The 17,125-nt window shown below is 38.7% G+C and overlaps 1 protein-coding gene across 3 annotated transcripts in view; it reads right to left on the bottom strand.

Moving 5' to 3' along the window:
* Nucleotides 1–17,125, bottom strand: part of TFEC (transcription factor EC) — a 126,782-nt gene that overhangs the window by 16,049 nt on the left and 93,608 nt on the right. For 2 of the 3 annotated variants that reach the window (XM_082255423.1, XM_082255424.1), the window contains exons 4-6: nt 16,102–16,222; nt 11,436–11,492; nt 1,112–1,187 (exon numbers count right to left, since the gene is read on the bottom strand). In XM_082255423.1, coding sequence (XP_082111549.1) covers nt 1,112–1,187; nt 11,436–11,492; nt 16,102–16,222 — 254 coding nt within the window. The remainder of the gene's footprint in view (nt 1–1,111; nt 1,188–11,435; nt 11,493–16,101; nt 16,223–17,125) is intronic. The other variant, XM_082255425.1, reaches the window with a different exon arrangement.

Genomic DNA, 17,125 nt, shown 5'->3' with positions numbered 1-17,125 from the left:
TATTTGCCTTTAATAAATTGATCCAATAGTACCTTTTTTAACCTCCCTGGCGGTATGATTATGTCTGGAATTACATACCAAAAGCGGTACAATTCTTTTCATGGAAATTTGGCGTTATGTATTATAGGCCTATAATTCTTAGTAATTACTGACTTAAACCTGACCAAAACAAGACTCTAGTAGACATCCCAGATGTGATAAATTTGAAACACAAATGCATGAATTATAATCAAATCAATAATATTATTTTATTATTTAATATATAATATATATAATAAAATTATATTATTGATTAGATTATAATTCATGCATTATATATTATATATAGATATGTGTGTGTGTGTATATATATATATATATATATATATATATATACACACACATATATATATATATATAATATATAACGCATGAATTATAATTGAATCAATAATATAATTTTATATGTGTGTGTGCATATTATATATATATATATATATATATATATATATATATATATATGCATATGCATATATATATGCATATATATATATATATATATATATATATATATATATATATAGATATATATATATATATATAGATAGATATATATATGCATATATATATATATAATATAATATTAAGTGTGTTTTGTGCAACGTTTTTTTTTTTTGAATTTCCCTCCCTAGTTCCGCTCCCATGCAGCGTTGCTGCTGCAGGGAACGGAACTAGGAAGTGATCGTACCGACGGAGGGACGGAGGAGCGGCGGGACTCCCGGCTGGCGGTCGCAGCAATGAGAGATCATCGCTGGATCGCCAGGATAAGGTAAGAGAACACCGCTGCGCTCTCTGCAATCCACCCCGAGCGTGACTCGGGGTTACCGCTCCTGCAATGAAAAATCAACCCCGAGTCACGCTCGGGATTACCGCTAAGGTGGTTAAAGATGTAAGAGGAAGGAGAAAATGAAATGGATTGAAGGTTCTAAGTTTACAATCTTTACAATTTGCTTGGGCAAAACTTTCTCTATCCCTTACCCGGTTATATGCTAAGAATACAAGGTATAAATTAAAACATTTTCTTCTATTTTCTACAGCTGCAGACACATTAAAACTTTTTTTATGGACTCACGGATCATTTGACTTTGGGATCAGTGTTCCAAGTTCTTTAATCCTGTAGTTAATGTTGTAGCGTCGCCGTCGTTCAACTGTTGAAAAAATGCATTTTAATGATAGTTTTTTAAGCAATATTAGTGCATTGAATATAAATTATCCATATATCTTTCTATCTATCTACAGTATCTCACAAAAGTGAGAACACCCCTCACATTTTTGAAAATATTTTTTGATATCTTTTCATGTGACAACACTGAAGAAATGAGACTTTGCTACAATGTAAAGTAGTGAGTGTACAGCTTGTATAACAGTGTAAATTTGCTGTTCCCTCAAAATAACTCAACACACAGCCATGATTGTCTAAACCACTGGCAACAAAAGTGAGTACACCCAAAAGTGAAAATGTCCAGATTGGGCCCAATTAGGCTATTTCCCTCCCCAATGTCATGTGACTTGTTAGTGTTACCAGGTCTCAGGTGTGAATGGGGAGCAGGTGTGTTAAATTTGGTGTTATCACTCTCACTCTCTCATACTGGTCACTGGAAGTTCTACATGGCACCTCAAGGCAAAGAACCCTCTGAGGATCTGAAAAAAAGAATTGTTTCTCTACATAGATGTAGCACCCTACAGGTAGGTGCTAGGTAAAAGTATAATGGGCCTTGGCTGCCTAACAGCAGGGCCATGATTTCAGCTGGGCTGTCATGTCTCCCAGGTGTGGTTACTGAGAGGGGAGTCTCCCCACTGGCTCTGTGAGAGGATTCTCATTGGGCAGTGGAGAAAATCCAATCAGTGGCCCATTCGGGCTTGTATCTACCCCAGAAGGCAGATTCTGCGGCAGAGGATTCTGGGAGGGGGTATAAGCCTGAGGGGAGCGCATGACGCAGCATCTTTGATTGGAAGCAGAGTCCCAGGAGGGAGAGTACAGCTGTCTCTACTCCTGTCAGAAGGATCAGGTGTCTTGGGTGGCTGCCTGAGTATCCAGAAAGGAGAGCTGAGCTGAGCTGCAGAGAGGATCTGGTGTTCCGAGGACCAGTGGAGAAAGAGGGTTTCAGTTCCAGGAAAGTCTTCCAAGGTCGTGAGTACTGTGAACTGCCGCTGGGGTCTGCCTAGTGTAGAGGGGACCCCTCTTGTGAAGGTCCCAGGGATCCTGGAGCCTGCAAGTGTAAAGGGGGGTGCCTAGTGAAAGGATCCTGAAGTGTTAAGGGGGTTGCCTAGTGAGAGGACCCTGAAGTATAGAGGGGATGCCAGCGGTTGGGCCCTGAAGAGTCAAGTGTGCTGTGTAATGAGTTGCAGCAGTACAAGCAGTTACAATGAGCTACCTCAGTCAGTGAAGGGCTGGAGGGAGTCATACACAGGACTTTTGAGCTAGACAGAGTGTCAAGAGTCAAGGATCATTACAGTCCTGGATCTTCTGAGTAAACCAAGGGTGTTAAAATCAAGGTTCTAGCACAAGTTCAGCATAACAGTATTTTCAAGCACCAGGAAGCATTGGTCGGCATTCAGCCGGCGTCAGGACAGCGCCAGCGGGCATTTTTCTGTACAGTGTCCCAGTTAAACCTAGTTGAGCCAGAGGAGTATTCCCTTCATTCCCTTCTCCCATCCCCATTATAAAATAAACAACACAAACCAAAGATGCCGGAATGGTCATTGTCTCAGTTCTCACACTTGGGTTTTCAACTTAAATGTGTTGGAAGTGTTTCTGATAACAATGGCAGACCCACCTCAGGCCCAATGCCTGGAAATATTGCTACATAAAGATGGCCTAGGCTATAAGAAGATTGCCAAGACCCTGAAACTGAGCTGCAGCATGGTGACCAAGATCATACAGTGGTTTAACAGGACAGGTTCTACTCAGAACAGGCCTCGCCATGGTCGACCAAAGAATTTGAGTGCACATGCTCAGCATCATATTCAGTCTTTGGGAAATAGACATATGAGTGCTGCCAGCATTGCTGCAGAGGTTGAAGGGGTGGGGGATCGGCCTGTCAGTGCTCAGACTGTACACCGCACACTGCATCAAATTGGTCTGCATGGCTGTCGTCCCAGAAGGAAGCCTCTTCTAAACATGATGCACAAGAGAGCGCACAAACAGTTTGCTGAAGACAAGCAGACTAAGGACATGGATTACTGGAACCATGTTCTGTGGTCTGATGAGACCAAGATAAACCTATTTGGTTCAGATGGTGTCAAGCGTGTGTGGCAGCAACCAGGTGAGGAGTACAAAGACAAGTGTGTCTTGTCTACAGTCAAGCATGGTGGTGTGAGTGTCATGGTCTGGGGCTGCATGATTGCTGATGGCACTGAGGAGTTACAATTCATTTAGGAACCATGAATGCCAACATGTACTGTGAGATATTGAAGCAGTGCATGATCCCCTCCCTTTGGAGACTGGGCCACAGGGCAGTATTCCAATATGATAACGAGCTTAAACACACCTCCAAGATGACCACTGCCTTGCTAAAGAAGCCGAGGGTAAAGGCGATGGACTGGCCAAGCATGTCTCTAGACCTAAACCCTATTGGGCATCTGTGGGGCATCCTCAAACAGAAGGTGGAGGAGCTCAAGGTCTCTAACATCCACCAGCTCCATGATGTCGTCATGGAGGAGTGGAAGAGGACTCCAGTGGCAACCTGTGAAGCTCTGGTGAACTCTCTGGCCAAGAGGGCTAAGACAGTGCTGGAAAATATTGGTGGCAACACAAAATATTGACACTTTGGGGCCAATTTGGACATTTTCACTTAGGGGTGTACTCACTTTTGTTGCCAGCGGTTTAGACATTATTGGCTGTGTGTTGAGTTATTTTTAGGGGGCAAATGTACACTGTTATACATGCTGTACTACTTTGCATTGTAGCAAAGTGTCATTTCTTCAGTGTTGTCACATCAAAAGATATCATAAAATATTTACAAAAATGTGAGGGGTGTACTCACTTTTGTGAGATACTGTATCTATCTATCTATCTATCTATCTATCTATCTATCTATCTATCTATCTATCTATCTATCTATCTATCTATCGTGCCTTGCGAAAGTATTCAGCCCCCTTGAACTTTGCGACCTTTTGGCACATTTCAGGCTTCAAACATAAAGATATAAAACTGTATTTTTTTGTGAAGAATCAACAACAAGTGGGACACAATCATGAAGTGGAACGACATTTATTGGATATTTCAAACTTTGTTAACAAATGAAAAACTGAAAAATTGGGCGTGCAAAATTATTCAGCCCCTTTACTTTCAGTGCAGCATACTCTCTCCAGAAGTTCTCCAGAAGTTCAGTGAGGATAATGATAAATAGAATCCACCTGTGTGTAATTAAGTCTCTGTATAAATGCACCTGCACTGTGAATGTCTCAGAGGTCCGTTTAAAGTGCAGAGAGCATCATGAAGAACAAGGAACACACCAGGCAGGTCCAAGATACTGTTGTGGAGAAGTTTAAAGCCGGATTTGGATACAAAAAGATTTCCCAAGCTTTAAACATCCCAAGGAACACTGTGCAAGCGATAATATTGAAATGGAAGGAGTATCAGACCACTGAAAATCTATGAAGACCTGGCCGTCCCTCTAAAATTTCAGCTCATACAAGGAGAAGACTGATCAGAGATGTAGCCAAGAGGCCCATGATCACTCTGGATGAACTGCAGAGATCTACAGCTGAGGTGGGAGACTCTGTCCATAGGACAACAATCATCATATACTGCACAAATCTGGCCTTTATGGAAGAGTGGCAAGAAGAAAGCCATTTCTTAAAGATATCCATAAAACGTGTCGTTTAAAGTTTGCCACAAGCCACCTGGGAGACACACCAAACATGTGGAAGAAGGTGCTCTGGTCAGATGAAACCAAAATCAAACTTTTTGCGCCGGTTCACACTGCAGCGACGCTACTTCGCACCACGACCTCCGAGGTCGCGGTGCGAGCAGCGCGCCGCGACCTCGGAGCGGCCGCCGCGGACTTCATAACATTGAAGTCTATGGCGGTTGCCTCCGGGTCGCCCCAAAGAAGCTCCGGACCCTTTTTCTAGGTCAGAGCGACTTGTGTCGCTCCTATTAGAACGGGTCCACAGCTTCCCTATGGGAGGCGACCTGCGGCGACCTGTGAGGCGACCAGGTCGCCTCACAGGTCGCCCTAGTGTGAACCGGCACTTAGGCAACAATGCAAAACATTATGTTTGGCGTAAAAGCAACACAGCTCATCACCCTGAACACACCATCCCCACTGTCAAACATGGTGGTGGCAGCATCATGGTTTGGGCCTGCTTTTCTTCAGCAGGGACAGGGAAGATGGTTAAAATTGATGGGAAGATGGATGGAGCCAAATACAGGACCATTCTGGAAGAAAACCTGATGGAGTCTGCAAAAGACCTGAGACTGGGACGGAGATTTGTCTTCAAACAAGAAAATGATCCAAAACATTAAGCAAAATCTACAGTGGAATGGTTCACAAATAAACATATCCAGGTGTTAGAATGGCCAAGTCAAAGTCCAGACCTAAATCCAATCGAGAATCTGTGGAAAGAACTGAAAACTGCTGTTCACAAACGCTCTCCATCCAACCTCACTGAGCTCGAGCTGTTTTGCAAGGAGGAATGGGCAAAAATTTCAGTCTCTCGATGAGCAAAACTGATAGAGACATACCCCAAGCGACTTACAGCTGTAATCGCAGCAAAAGGTGGTGCTACAAAGTATTAACTTAATTTCATGATAAACGGTTTAAAAAAAAAAAAAAGAAGAATGTCCTATGATATCAATCCAACATTGACCACAATTTCCAGCAATGTAGATCCAACAACACACAGAAGGACAATGACCCACCAACATGATGACCCATTGCTTTTCCTTGGCACTACTCCTGTTGCAAGTAACAGCTTCCTGGCCACAGTTAAATGGCAAAAAACGTTGTTTGTGAATAAGTGCTATGTACCCCTTACTTCTTAAGGAAGGCTGGATATCTGGGGGTCCCTTATTTTAATAGAGGATTCCCTGTTTCTGATGAGCATCCCCACACAGACTCCCACATCCACCAGGTCAAGGGTGTGTGTTCACCTTATAATGATAAAAAAAAAAAACTGCTCCCTATCAAACAATATCTTATTTTTTTCTCAAATTGGCATTGGTAGTGCCTGGCTAACTATTCCCCTTATAGCTACAGCTTGCAAATTAGCCTTAAAAAAAAATCCAGACAAAATGACAAGTTTAGACTTCCAAAGACTTCAATGGGATTTTGGGTTTGCAGATTTTTTTTTTTTTTCAGTGAACTTCAAGGGAACTGAACTTTGCTCATCACTAGTCATAACTAATATAGTCAATGATGTCATCCCAAATCTCATGACTGGTTTGTTGATATTCAGCATCTAGTCTAGAAACTTTCATTTGTGATGGGTGTGCCGTTGGGTCATTAATCATTGAGGGACCTTGTGTACATATTTTTTTAATAAAAGACTATGAGAGCCAAATCATTTAAATTTTTATAGCATTTTTTGAGGTCAGTTTGCAAGCTTTTGTTAAAAAAAAAGGCCCATGGGTATCTAGGCAATGCCATGGGGGACATGTACTACTGCAAACATTTTAAAAAACAATTACCATTTAGTTGAAAGTGACTTTAAAAATACTGTTTTGTCACAGGGGGTCCACTATCTACTATGTTATGGTTGAATGAGAATGCTTGGTCTTTAGGTGGACCCTTCATACAAGCATTGGGTGCAGTGGCTGATCAAATGCAGGTTTTGCAGCAGGGCTGTTCAACAGTAATGGATTGAATGATCAGCTTCTGTCTAACAGAGAGGGCTATAAGCAGATCGAAATTCAGCTGGTTCCTGCTGAACCAGACAAATCGCTATTCATTTTCTACCCTGCTTAGGAAAGTAGAAGGTAGAGAGGAAGGGGGAGCATGATGAGAGTGTTGGTGGGAACTGATACTGGTTGATTAGAAGAGGTATATAGTAAAAAGCTTTACAGCTGGCAGGGCCCTGTGGTGCTAATGTGCACACTCTTTAGTTAATCAGCATAAAACTTAAATAAACAGTTTCAACAGTTTTTGTTGCATACATTTGCAAGTATATATGAAGTCACATTCCCCTGTCAAGCCACATGTGTTTTGACAGGGTCCCTAACACAAAACTTTCTGTGTTTCCAATTATGGGACATACTATACATAGCAATAAATACATACAAACAGGTTTACCTTGAGGCATCAATTTCCTCTTTAAAGGCTAAATTCACCTTTAATAAAAATAAATAAATAAATGCACATGATTTTGCTGGTTTGCTGGATTTTGATTTTACCTTGGAGCCTGCAAAGCATTGCACCTGCAATCAGTGGATTGTGTATCTGTACCAAATCCAGCAAAGCAAGAATGGAAACTTCTTAGATTTTTATTTAAATAAATGGTGCATGGGGTAATACACAATGCAATGGAAATGCAGCACACTCTCTAGCTAGTCAACATATAAAGATAGATAGATAGATAGATAGATAGATAGATAGATAGATAGATAGATAGATAGATAGATAGATAGATAGATAGATAGATAGATAGATAGATAGATAGATAGATAGATAGATAGATAGATAGATAGATAGATAGATAGATAGATAGATAGATAGATAGATAGATAGATAGATAGATAGATAGATAGATAGATAGATAGATAGATAGATAGATAGATAGATAGATAGATAGATAGATAGATAGATAGATAGATAGATAGATAGATAGATAGATAGATAGATAGATAGATAGATAGATAGATAGATAGATAGATAGATAGATAGATAGAGTGCCTTGCGAAAGTATTCGCCCCCCTTGAACTTTGCAGACAGACAGACAGACAGACAGACAGACAGACAGACAGACAGGTCGGCAAGTGGCCTTTAACCACTTGCCGACCGCCGCACGCCGATCTACGTTGGCGGTCAGCCCCTCACAGGCAAAGTGACGTAGTGTCCGCCGGCCACTCTGCGATCGGCGGGGGAGAGGGAGAAAGTCAGGCAGCTTGTGTAAACAAGCTGCCTGCCATTCTCCCCTCTGTATGAGAGCTGATCATATGGATCTACTATGTAGATCCGTTGATCACTCTGCATACAGCTGAAGCCACAGCCAATCACAGTTAGAATCACGCCCCTAGGGACACACACAGCCCCTCCCTCTCAAATAAAGTTAACCCCTTCACTACCAGTGTATTTTTACAGTAACAGTGCATATATATAGCACTGATTACTGTAGAAATGTCACTGGTAACCCCAAAAGTGTCAAAAATGTCAGTCAAGGGTCCGATCTGTCCGCCGCAATGTCGCAGTACCGCAAAAAAATCGCAGATCGCCGCCATTACGCGTTAAAACAAAAAACAACAAAAATGACAAAAATCTTTCCCTTAGTCAGTAAACGCAATAACTTTTGCGCAAACCAATCAAAATACGCTTTTTGCGATTTTTTTTACCAAACATAGGTAGCATAAAACAAATTGGCTGAAAATGTTAAAAAATTTTGATTTTTACATTTTTTTGGGGGGGAATTTCATATAAAAAAAAGGGAAAAATATTGCTATTTTTGCAAAATTGACGCTCTTTTTTTGTTTATAGCGCGTGATCAAAAAATCGCACAGGTGATCAAATACCGCCAAAAGAAAGCTCTGTTTGTGGGAAAAAAAGGACGCCAAATTCGTTTAGGTACAGCGTCGCACGACCGCGCAATTGTCCGTTAAAGTCACGCAGTGCCGAATCGCAAAATAACCCCTGGTCGTTTAGCAGCCAAATCCTCCGGGGCTTAAGTGGTTAAAGAGGAAATTGTTGCCTCAAGGTAAACCTGTTTGTATGTATTTATTGCTATGTATAGTATGTCCCATAATTGGAAACACAGAAAGTTTTGTGTTAGGGACCCTGTCAAAACACATGTGGCTTGACAGGGGAATGTGACTTCATATATACTTGCAAATGTATGCAACAAAAACTGTTGAAACTGTTTATTTAAGTTTTATGCTGATTAACTAAAGAGTGTGCACATTAGCACCACAGGGCCCTGCCAGCTGTAAAGCTTTTTACTATATACCTCTTCTAATCAACCAGTATCAGTTCCCACCAACACTCTCATCATGCTCCCCCTTCCTCTCTACCTTCTACTTTCAACTAAATGGTAATTGTTTTTTAAAATGTTTGCAGTAGTACATGTCCCCCATGGCATTGCCTAGATACCCATGGGCCCTTTTTTTAACAAAAACTTGCAAACTGACCTCAAAAAAGGCTATAAAAATTTAAATGATTTGGCTTTCATAGTCTTTTATTAAAAAAATATGTACACAAGGTCCCTCAATGATTAATGACCCAACGACACACCCATCACAAATGAAAGTTTCTAGACTAGATGCTGAATATCAACAAACCAGTCATGAGATGTGGGATGACATCATTGACTATATTAGTTATGACTAGTGATGAGCAAAGTTCAGTTCCCTTGAAGTTCACTGAAAAAAAAAAATCTGCAAACCCAAAATCCCATTGAAGTCTTTGGGAGTCTAAACTTGTCATTTTGTCTGGATTTTTTTTTAAGGCTAATTTGCAAGCTGTAGCTATAAGGGGAATAGTTAGCCAGGCACTACCAATGCCAATTTGAGAAAAAAATAAGATATTGTTTGATAGGGAGCAGTTTTCTTTTTATTATTATTATAAGGTGAACACACACCCTTGACCTGGTGGATGTGGGAGTCTGTGTGGGGATGCTCATCAGAAACAGGGAAGCCTCTATTAAAATAAGGGACCCCCAGATATCCAGCCTTCCTTAAGATGTAAGGGGTACATAACACTTATTCACAAACAACATTTTTTGCCATTTAACTGTGGCCAGGAAGCTGTTACTTGCAACAGGAGTAGTGCCAAGGAAAAGCAATGGGTCATTGGTCACCAATGTTGGTGGGTCATTGTCCTTCTGTGTGTTGTTGGATCTACAGTGCTGGAAATTGTGGTCAATGTTGGTTTGATATCATAGGACATCTTTCTTTTTTTTTAAACCGTTTATCATGAAATTTTGGGCTTCTTCAGCTCTTGTGTTGCATTGGCCTTGATTTACTCGCTCTGGACAAATTAGCAGTTGTTTGAAAGCTATGCCACTTATAGATTGTTTTCCTTACAGTGCAATTGATAATATAAATTAATTTGGAAATCATTTTAATTCCCTTGCCATACTTAAAGACATTTGTAAATTTAGTTTTACGGTCCTTAGAAAGCTGTATTGTTCTTGGCATGATGTAATTGCACATGTCAAAAGCAAAGAGAACATCAAACTCTAGATGTCTAAATATAACAGGTTCCATCTGCAAACTCTTTAAGGAAGTTTTCTTTATTGGCGCTTAATCTGGCACACCAGATTCTAATTATATGGATTTAAAGTGGTGTTAAATATATGATTATGCTTACTTTTCCATCTGACAAATCTACATTTTTGTTGATTTAAATTAGTGTAGTTGAGCATCATGGGAAATGTAGTTCCAAAACATCTGGGGTGCCAAGGTTCCCCATCACTGAATTAGGAGGATGAATACACCATGCCAATTTTATGTGTCATTTGTTCAAGTATAATTATTCCCATAGCACACATTCATGAAGTGGGCTAAGAAAAAAATGGTTTCTGCATCAACGGCCATCTGGAAACTGATAAAATCACAGGTCAGTGTACATATTTGCCAGAACACTATAGATCTTCAAGTAACCTCCAAACGAGTGCAACGTTTCAAGGCCACACAGGACCACTTCATCAGGCATGTGATCCTTGAATAAAAACTTTTGGATTTTATTTGAAGATCCCTGGTTTTCTGACAAATATGTATATTGATTTGGTCAAGTATATCACCCTTAGCCTGTTGGTTCATGCATTAACTAGACCAGTTAGATTTTTAAAACACAAACCACATAATAACCAAATTTATTTCATAATACAGTTACTAGATTAACTCTTCTTTTCAGTACATTCTACATTTTATAACAAAGATATGGTGAACAGAGACAAGTAATTTGCCAATGGGTTTATGACTGATACGTGTTTCTGACATTTGACAGTGTCACCATAGAAGCTGGTCCTTTCTATCTCTGCCACTCATCTGCTGCAATCTAGCTGAAATTCTCTTGTCAGATGACATTAACTATTCCTTATGACAAATTCTGTTGACCTTTTTTTAAAAGCCCAAAGGCCAGATAAAAGACTTTATGGTTTCAAGTCATAAACATATTTCTGTTTAACTATAAGCAGTTTGAATATTAATGCATAGTCATTATATTTTCAGATGAGCTATCAACAAGTCATGATTGTCACTGAATTATTCCTTCAATTGGAGATAGACATACAATACTTACTAAGATTATGATTGTCTTTTTTCTGCCTCTCTTTGGCCATTGCTCTTGTATCTGTATCTAACAAAAATGTCAGCATTAATAGAGGAAGCTTAAGCAAGTGAAAAAAAAAAACATACACAATTGATTGGTATATCAAATATTATTGCAGATTTTGTTTAACAGTGGTCCTGCATGAGTATAGTATTTGACCAAACAGTCAGGATTGACTTTGAGTGAGTTTAGTGAAAGATAAATTATAATGACTACTCTTGATTTCTGAGCTTTCCCCTTTTTGAATAAGCTTGCTAATTTGTCAATGCAGCGTGCCTAGCCAAAAAAAAGGAATTCTTTTTTTTTTTTTTTATTACATCCAGTTCCTGGGTAGTTATATTGAAGAGAAATAGGGAACGATTTGCTAAATAAAAAAATATAGGCTAACCTCTTCTTTGTGCAATCTATAATCAATTTGGTGTACAAGGCAAGTAAAGCTGGTTTACTCCTGACTTTGCCCAGCTTCTTCCCTTCACATTACAGTAATGGACCTGTCAACAAGCAAGTGTTACAGCAGCTTTTCAGAATGTCATGCATTGCAGAGACTTTTCATTTGCCACCTGCAAAGAAATATGACATTCAGTAGTCCTGTTGAAATTGTAAAACAGGCAGTGGCTATGAGAACTACTTTAAGTAAATTCTGATAATATTGAAGACAATCCTGTAATGCATTGGTGAAAGAAATAAAATATCTTTGTTTCTTAAAAAAGGGAAGGGTTAAGCTAGCCATACATGGGTCAGTTCAATGAGAATGCGGGAATCCTCCCCACTGTGTCATTGTATTCTGACGGCATGGAGAAGCTCATTGCTGCGGCACTGATTGAGTGAAAATATACAGACAGGTTGGTTGAACAGAAGTTTATCGGTATATCCACTTCTGCTCAACCATAGTGGCCACACATCGATCAAAATTTAGCCGGTCTTTGTTGAACTAGCCAATTTTTGGATCCAAGTATGGCCAGCTTTAGAATCACGAGGCCATATTTTATTTCCTAGTTCAAGCATTATTTTAAAAAAATATATATATAGTTGGGAGTTTCAACTTAGGCCCCCCACCACATTAATATGGCATTAGAACAGAATACTGTATAACACAATGACGGATCAGTATGAATAACCAATTTATAAGGTAAGACTATGAAAAAAATTTGACAATGGTAGTGTTTTGCTGTTCTCCTTCGTCCATTAAAAAGCAACCCTAAAATAACCCAACTAATCTAGGGTAACATTTCTATTTAACCTAAAAACAAAAATTATTGGATGTGTGTGGAAAAATTGCTTTTCTTGGCAGATAGTCAGATTTATATTTTGTTTCCTTACAAAAAGTGTATTTAACCATCCTGCCATAGCTCTGGCCTCTTGCATTCCCTAGTTCAGTTCTAACCAGATTTCTTAAATATTTTTACTGAAGGAACTCGTGTTTCAATTCCATGACATTAATAAACAGTAAAGGGTTTTAGAATGCTGAGTACTAATTGAATGTAGCTTTTCAAGCTGTTAATCTGCTAATATAGTTACTTATTGAATGGATTTTTTGTAAGCTCTAAAAAGCCATTTGTTCTATCATGAAACGCATTTAATAGGAGATAATTAATTTATGCAGTTGATCTGAAGCCAACATTTGAAAGAATCTTGTGTTTCCCAAAATAATTTGATTTGAAAAATGCATGATGTTCATAATGAGCACAAGGGAGCTATTGTTCAGAAGTTTCTAAACTAAGAGCACAGAGTAAACATACTTGTTGATCTTTGATCTGCCTTTACTAAAATAGCTGGCTTCCATAATGACATGAGCAGCTGTCATTTTGCAGATTATTAGTATTATTCATGAGGAAAAAGCACTATTTTGATGGTGCTGTATAGTGATAGGCAGATCTGCTCGGGTTCAATTCCCCAAGGGTTTGTTGAATTTTGTTTGAAAATTAATTTGGTGAACCCAAACTAAGAGATGAATCCCATTGAAATCTATAGGGGCAAATCCTGTTTTTAAATTCTGGCTATTTTTAGGGCTAAAAGGCAAACTACCGTTGAAAAAGTCATGGGATGCTGGCATTTATCATAGTAGACATGTACTAAAGCAAAAAATAAAATAAATACAATTTTATAAAAATTAACCATACAGTGTGGAGATGGTCTTTTCATGCGGTTTGGATGGCAACATTAAAAATACACAAATCCTTTAAACATCATGCTTGGGACTTGCCTTAAAGCTCTATGGGATATCATGGAGCAGTACAATTTTCATGAACAATCACAGGGACAGCATACACTAGCAAGGCACATTTAACTGTGGAATTCATGTTTCTTTTACAATTGTTATACAGCAACACTCGAATCTGATTCATTTCATTTTTTTTTTTTCAGGTTCAATGGCAACACATGATGCTTTATCAAACTCTAATAGTTGTACAAATGGCTGATGAAAAGGTCAAAAAGTACTGATGTGCATGAACCTACTCACTTAACCATAGGCATGGACTTCCTTGTTTTGGAGTTTTGTGCAGTTACAAGAGGGTGATGCTATGTAATTTTGTTTTCTGAGTACTATAGAGGTGGGCTTTTTTAGTTCCTTTTTACCAATTCACCTTATTGGTTGTACTGTAGCTTGCGGTGGATATCCTTGTTCTCACTGATGAAAAACAATCATGCCAGTGGCAAATTTCTATCTCTCAAAAACTCTCATTAAGAAACTGCAGACTATATAGTAGTGAAAAATTGGGATTCACTTTGCAAATGATGCCCAATCACATGCAAGGAAAACAAAAAATATTATTTTTGCTTGTGTAGGATTGAATAGTGGACATCAGCAGAGATTCAATTCATTCACTAAGCTAAGGAAGCATTTCCTTGCCTATCATACATTTTTGACTATTAGCCCCGATTAAAACTATCTTGCTACTGGCCAAGTTTGTACTACTGTATCCTTTGCAGTGCAGTTGCACATCTCTCCCAGTAAGGAGTAAGTATCTCCAATGGTAGAGGCTGGATTCATCCTTATTTTTATGGATAGTGTAGGACCCACTGACAATAGGGTACTTTAACGTAGTGGTGGGCTTTAGCACGATATGGCAATATGGTGGGACTAAATCCCCATTTTTATTTATTGATTGCCTTTATATTTGATAGTCATCTCTTTTGCATGTGTGCACTATTCTCTGTAAATATGCATGTTGCTTGGTTCATAGCTGCACCAGCTTTAGAAATGCATGTTCAGGGTGTGCCCCCCCCCCACTCTTTGTTTGTTTGTTTTGAGAATAAAGCGATGAGATCCACCATGAGATCCACCTTGTGAAGTGAGGGCCAAATCCCCAGCATCTCAATATATAGTGCAGATAGATCCAGGGGACACAGCTAAAAAGCTTTCTTGATTTTCAGAGAAAGCAGATAAGCAGGGATACTGCATTTCTGAGCAGGATATATAAGTAATTTTACTTTTGTTATACTATCGCCAGCTTATCATTGGGGTATAACCCCACCCGATCCTTGTGGATCAGTCAGCCTATTACCAAGTTAAGATGGAATGCAAGAACTTTTGCAAGATGTTTAATGTCCAAGTTCAATAAGGAAACTGATCTATAATTTGACCAAGTAGTATCATCAGTGTTTGGTTTTGGAATCATGCTGATGATTGCCATTAGGGATTCTTGTTGAAACAAATCCTTTCTCAACTGGCTGTTAAGCAACTTTGTCAAAATCAGAGCCAGTGTAGCAGCATTTTTTTTTGTAATACATAGTGGATAAGCCATCAGGTCCAGGTCACTTATGTGGGTTTTGATGGTCTGCAGAACTTCCTCCATAGTTATAGGGCTGTCTAAGGCCCCCTTGCACATGGGGCTAAAAAACTCCTAATTTTTTACTGATCTCTAATAAGATGAATAAAGATCAGTACAGCAGAGATAAGCAGAGAGGAGTAAAAAAAAAAAGAAAAAAAAATTTACATTTTACTACAGTAAATAGTTTTTTTTTTTAACACTTGTAGGGAAAAGTTATATCCTCAAATAGGGTATTAGCCTGAGTAAAAAAGAAGTCCCCAACTTCTGTGCATAATTTGGATTTGTGTTTCCGAAACACCTGTCATATTTTAACAGGGCAGGTTTACTGGTGTAAGTGTCTTTAGCAGTTGTCAGTCTGATTGGTTTTTGTGCGAGTTTATGCAGTTTAAGCACGAGGAGAGTATCCAGTTTATTTGCTTTGATATAGTTTTTGTGTTTGGATCAGCATAATAGCTTTTCAGCAGACTCAGCAAATGAAATCGAGCTTGGTCTATGCTCTCTCCAATAAATGTTTATTAGTTACTGTATGGTGTGACTGAAGTGAATTTTTCATTTTCTATTAACCCTTTAGTTAGCCACAGACATAATTAAAATAGTGATGTAAACTATTCCCAATATTTAATTACAAATAATAATATTAGTAGAGGTACATAAAACTCTTTCAACATATTTAATAGTCTAGTGGAAATAGTAATGATGGTGTGCAGAAAGCACTAACCCAGAGCACCCTCTGAGATTTGAGATCCCTATAATAAAGTAAAGAAACATTAGACTCTCATAGGTTGCTAAGAATTATTGGATTTTACATTTCACATTTTGCCATGTTGGATAAATCTGCTTTTGAGTCAGTACAAATACTTTACCTGCAACTTCTCTCTTTACACCAACATTGCTTGTGCAGGATGTATTGGACAGCACCATTCCGGATCCTGAAATGTCTTGCTCAGTATTGTAAACGTCCAAAATATTATTAGACAGGGAATGCTGAAAGAGAACAAAGAGAGAATGTAAATATGTTATGAGTGCAGGTTTCCATAAGAAACAAAATGTGGTTATATCACCATTGTAAATTTTCTTCCAATGGTAGTTGAATGTGAGGAAAATACCTGGTAATTACACCTCAGTTATGAATATTTGAAAAAAGAGTTGTCACAAATAGAAAGTTTTACCAGAACCAGATTTTCTATTTTATTCTCCCATCCTGTAATGAAAAATCTGATTTCTTGAAGAAAAAAGCCCAACCTAATTGTGAGATTTCTTTCGTTATCTGTTAAAAAAACACTTCTGTCTTTTGTTCTCAGCTAGTGGAAATAGTAATGATGGTGTGCAATATTGTAAATATAACCAAAGTGTGGTTACACATATACATAGCATATGTTGTAGGGGAAGGGGATTGTTAAACGGGAACCTCTAAAAAAATGACTTCCCTTCTTTTTTTTTTTTAATAATTTTTTATTGATTTTTCAAAATGCAACAAACAGAGGTAGCCTTCTGAAGTCCAATTTCTTTTTTAGTTTTTATTAGACTTGGGAAGAGTATATATTTTTGTCAAGTTTTCATGGCCATGACCCAATTGCAAACATCTCATCTCACTTCCTGCTCCTGTGACAGTATGAACAAAAACAAATTAAAGAATAGGTTTACCTTTTACAGGTAAAAAAATTTACATTTTTTTTTTCTAAGAACCTGCAGAGCATTGCACCTGTGATCAGCAGATTGCGGGTGCAATGTCCAGCTCCTGCAGGCTCTCAGCATAGATATCTGTCCATATCTCATTGAGGCAGACAATAACGCGAGAGCAGGAAGGTCAATGGACTTCAAGGGCGCTCACCAACACCCACGCAAATCATTGAAAAATACACTATGATACCAAAAGTATTGAGGCGT

This window comes from Pelophylax lessonae (genome assembly GCF_965119305.1).
Source record: "Pelophylax lessonae genome assembly, chromosome: 4".
In the NCBI taxonomy this organism is placed as follows: Eukaryota; Metazoa; Chordata; class Amphibia; order Anura; family Ranidae; genus Pelophylax; species Pelophylax lessonae.
The sequence above is the reverse complement of the archived record's forward strand: the minus strand, read 5'-3'. Positions and strand labels throughout refer to the sequence as shown.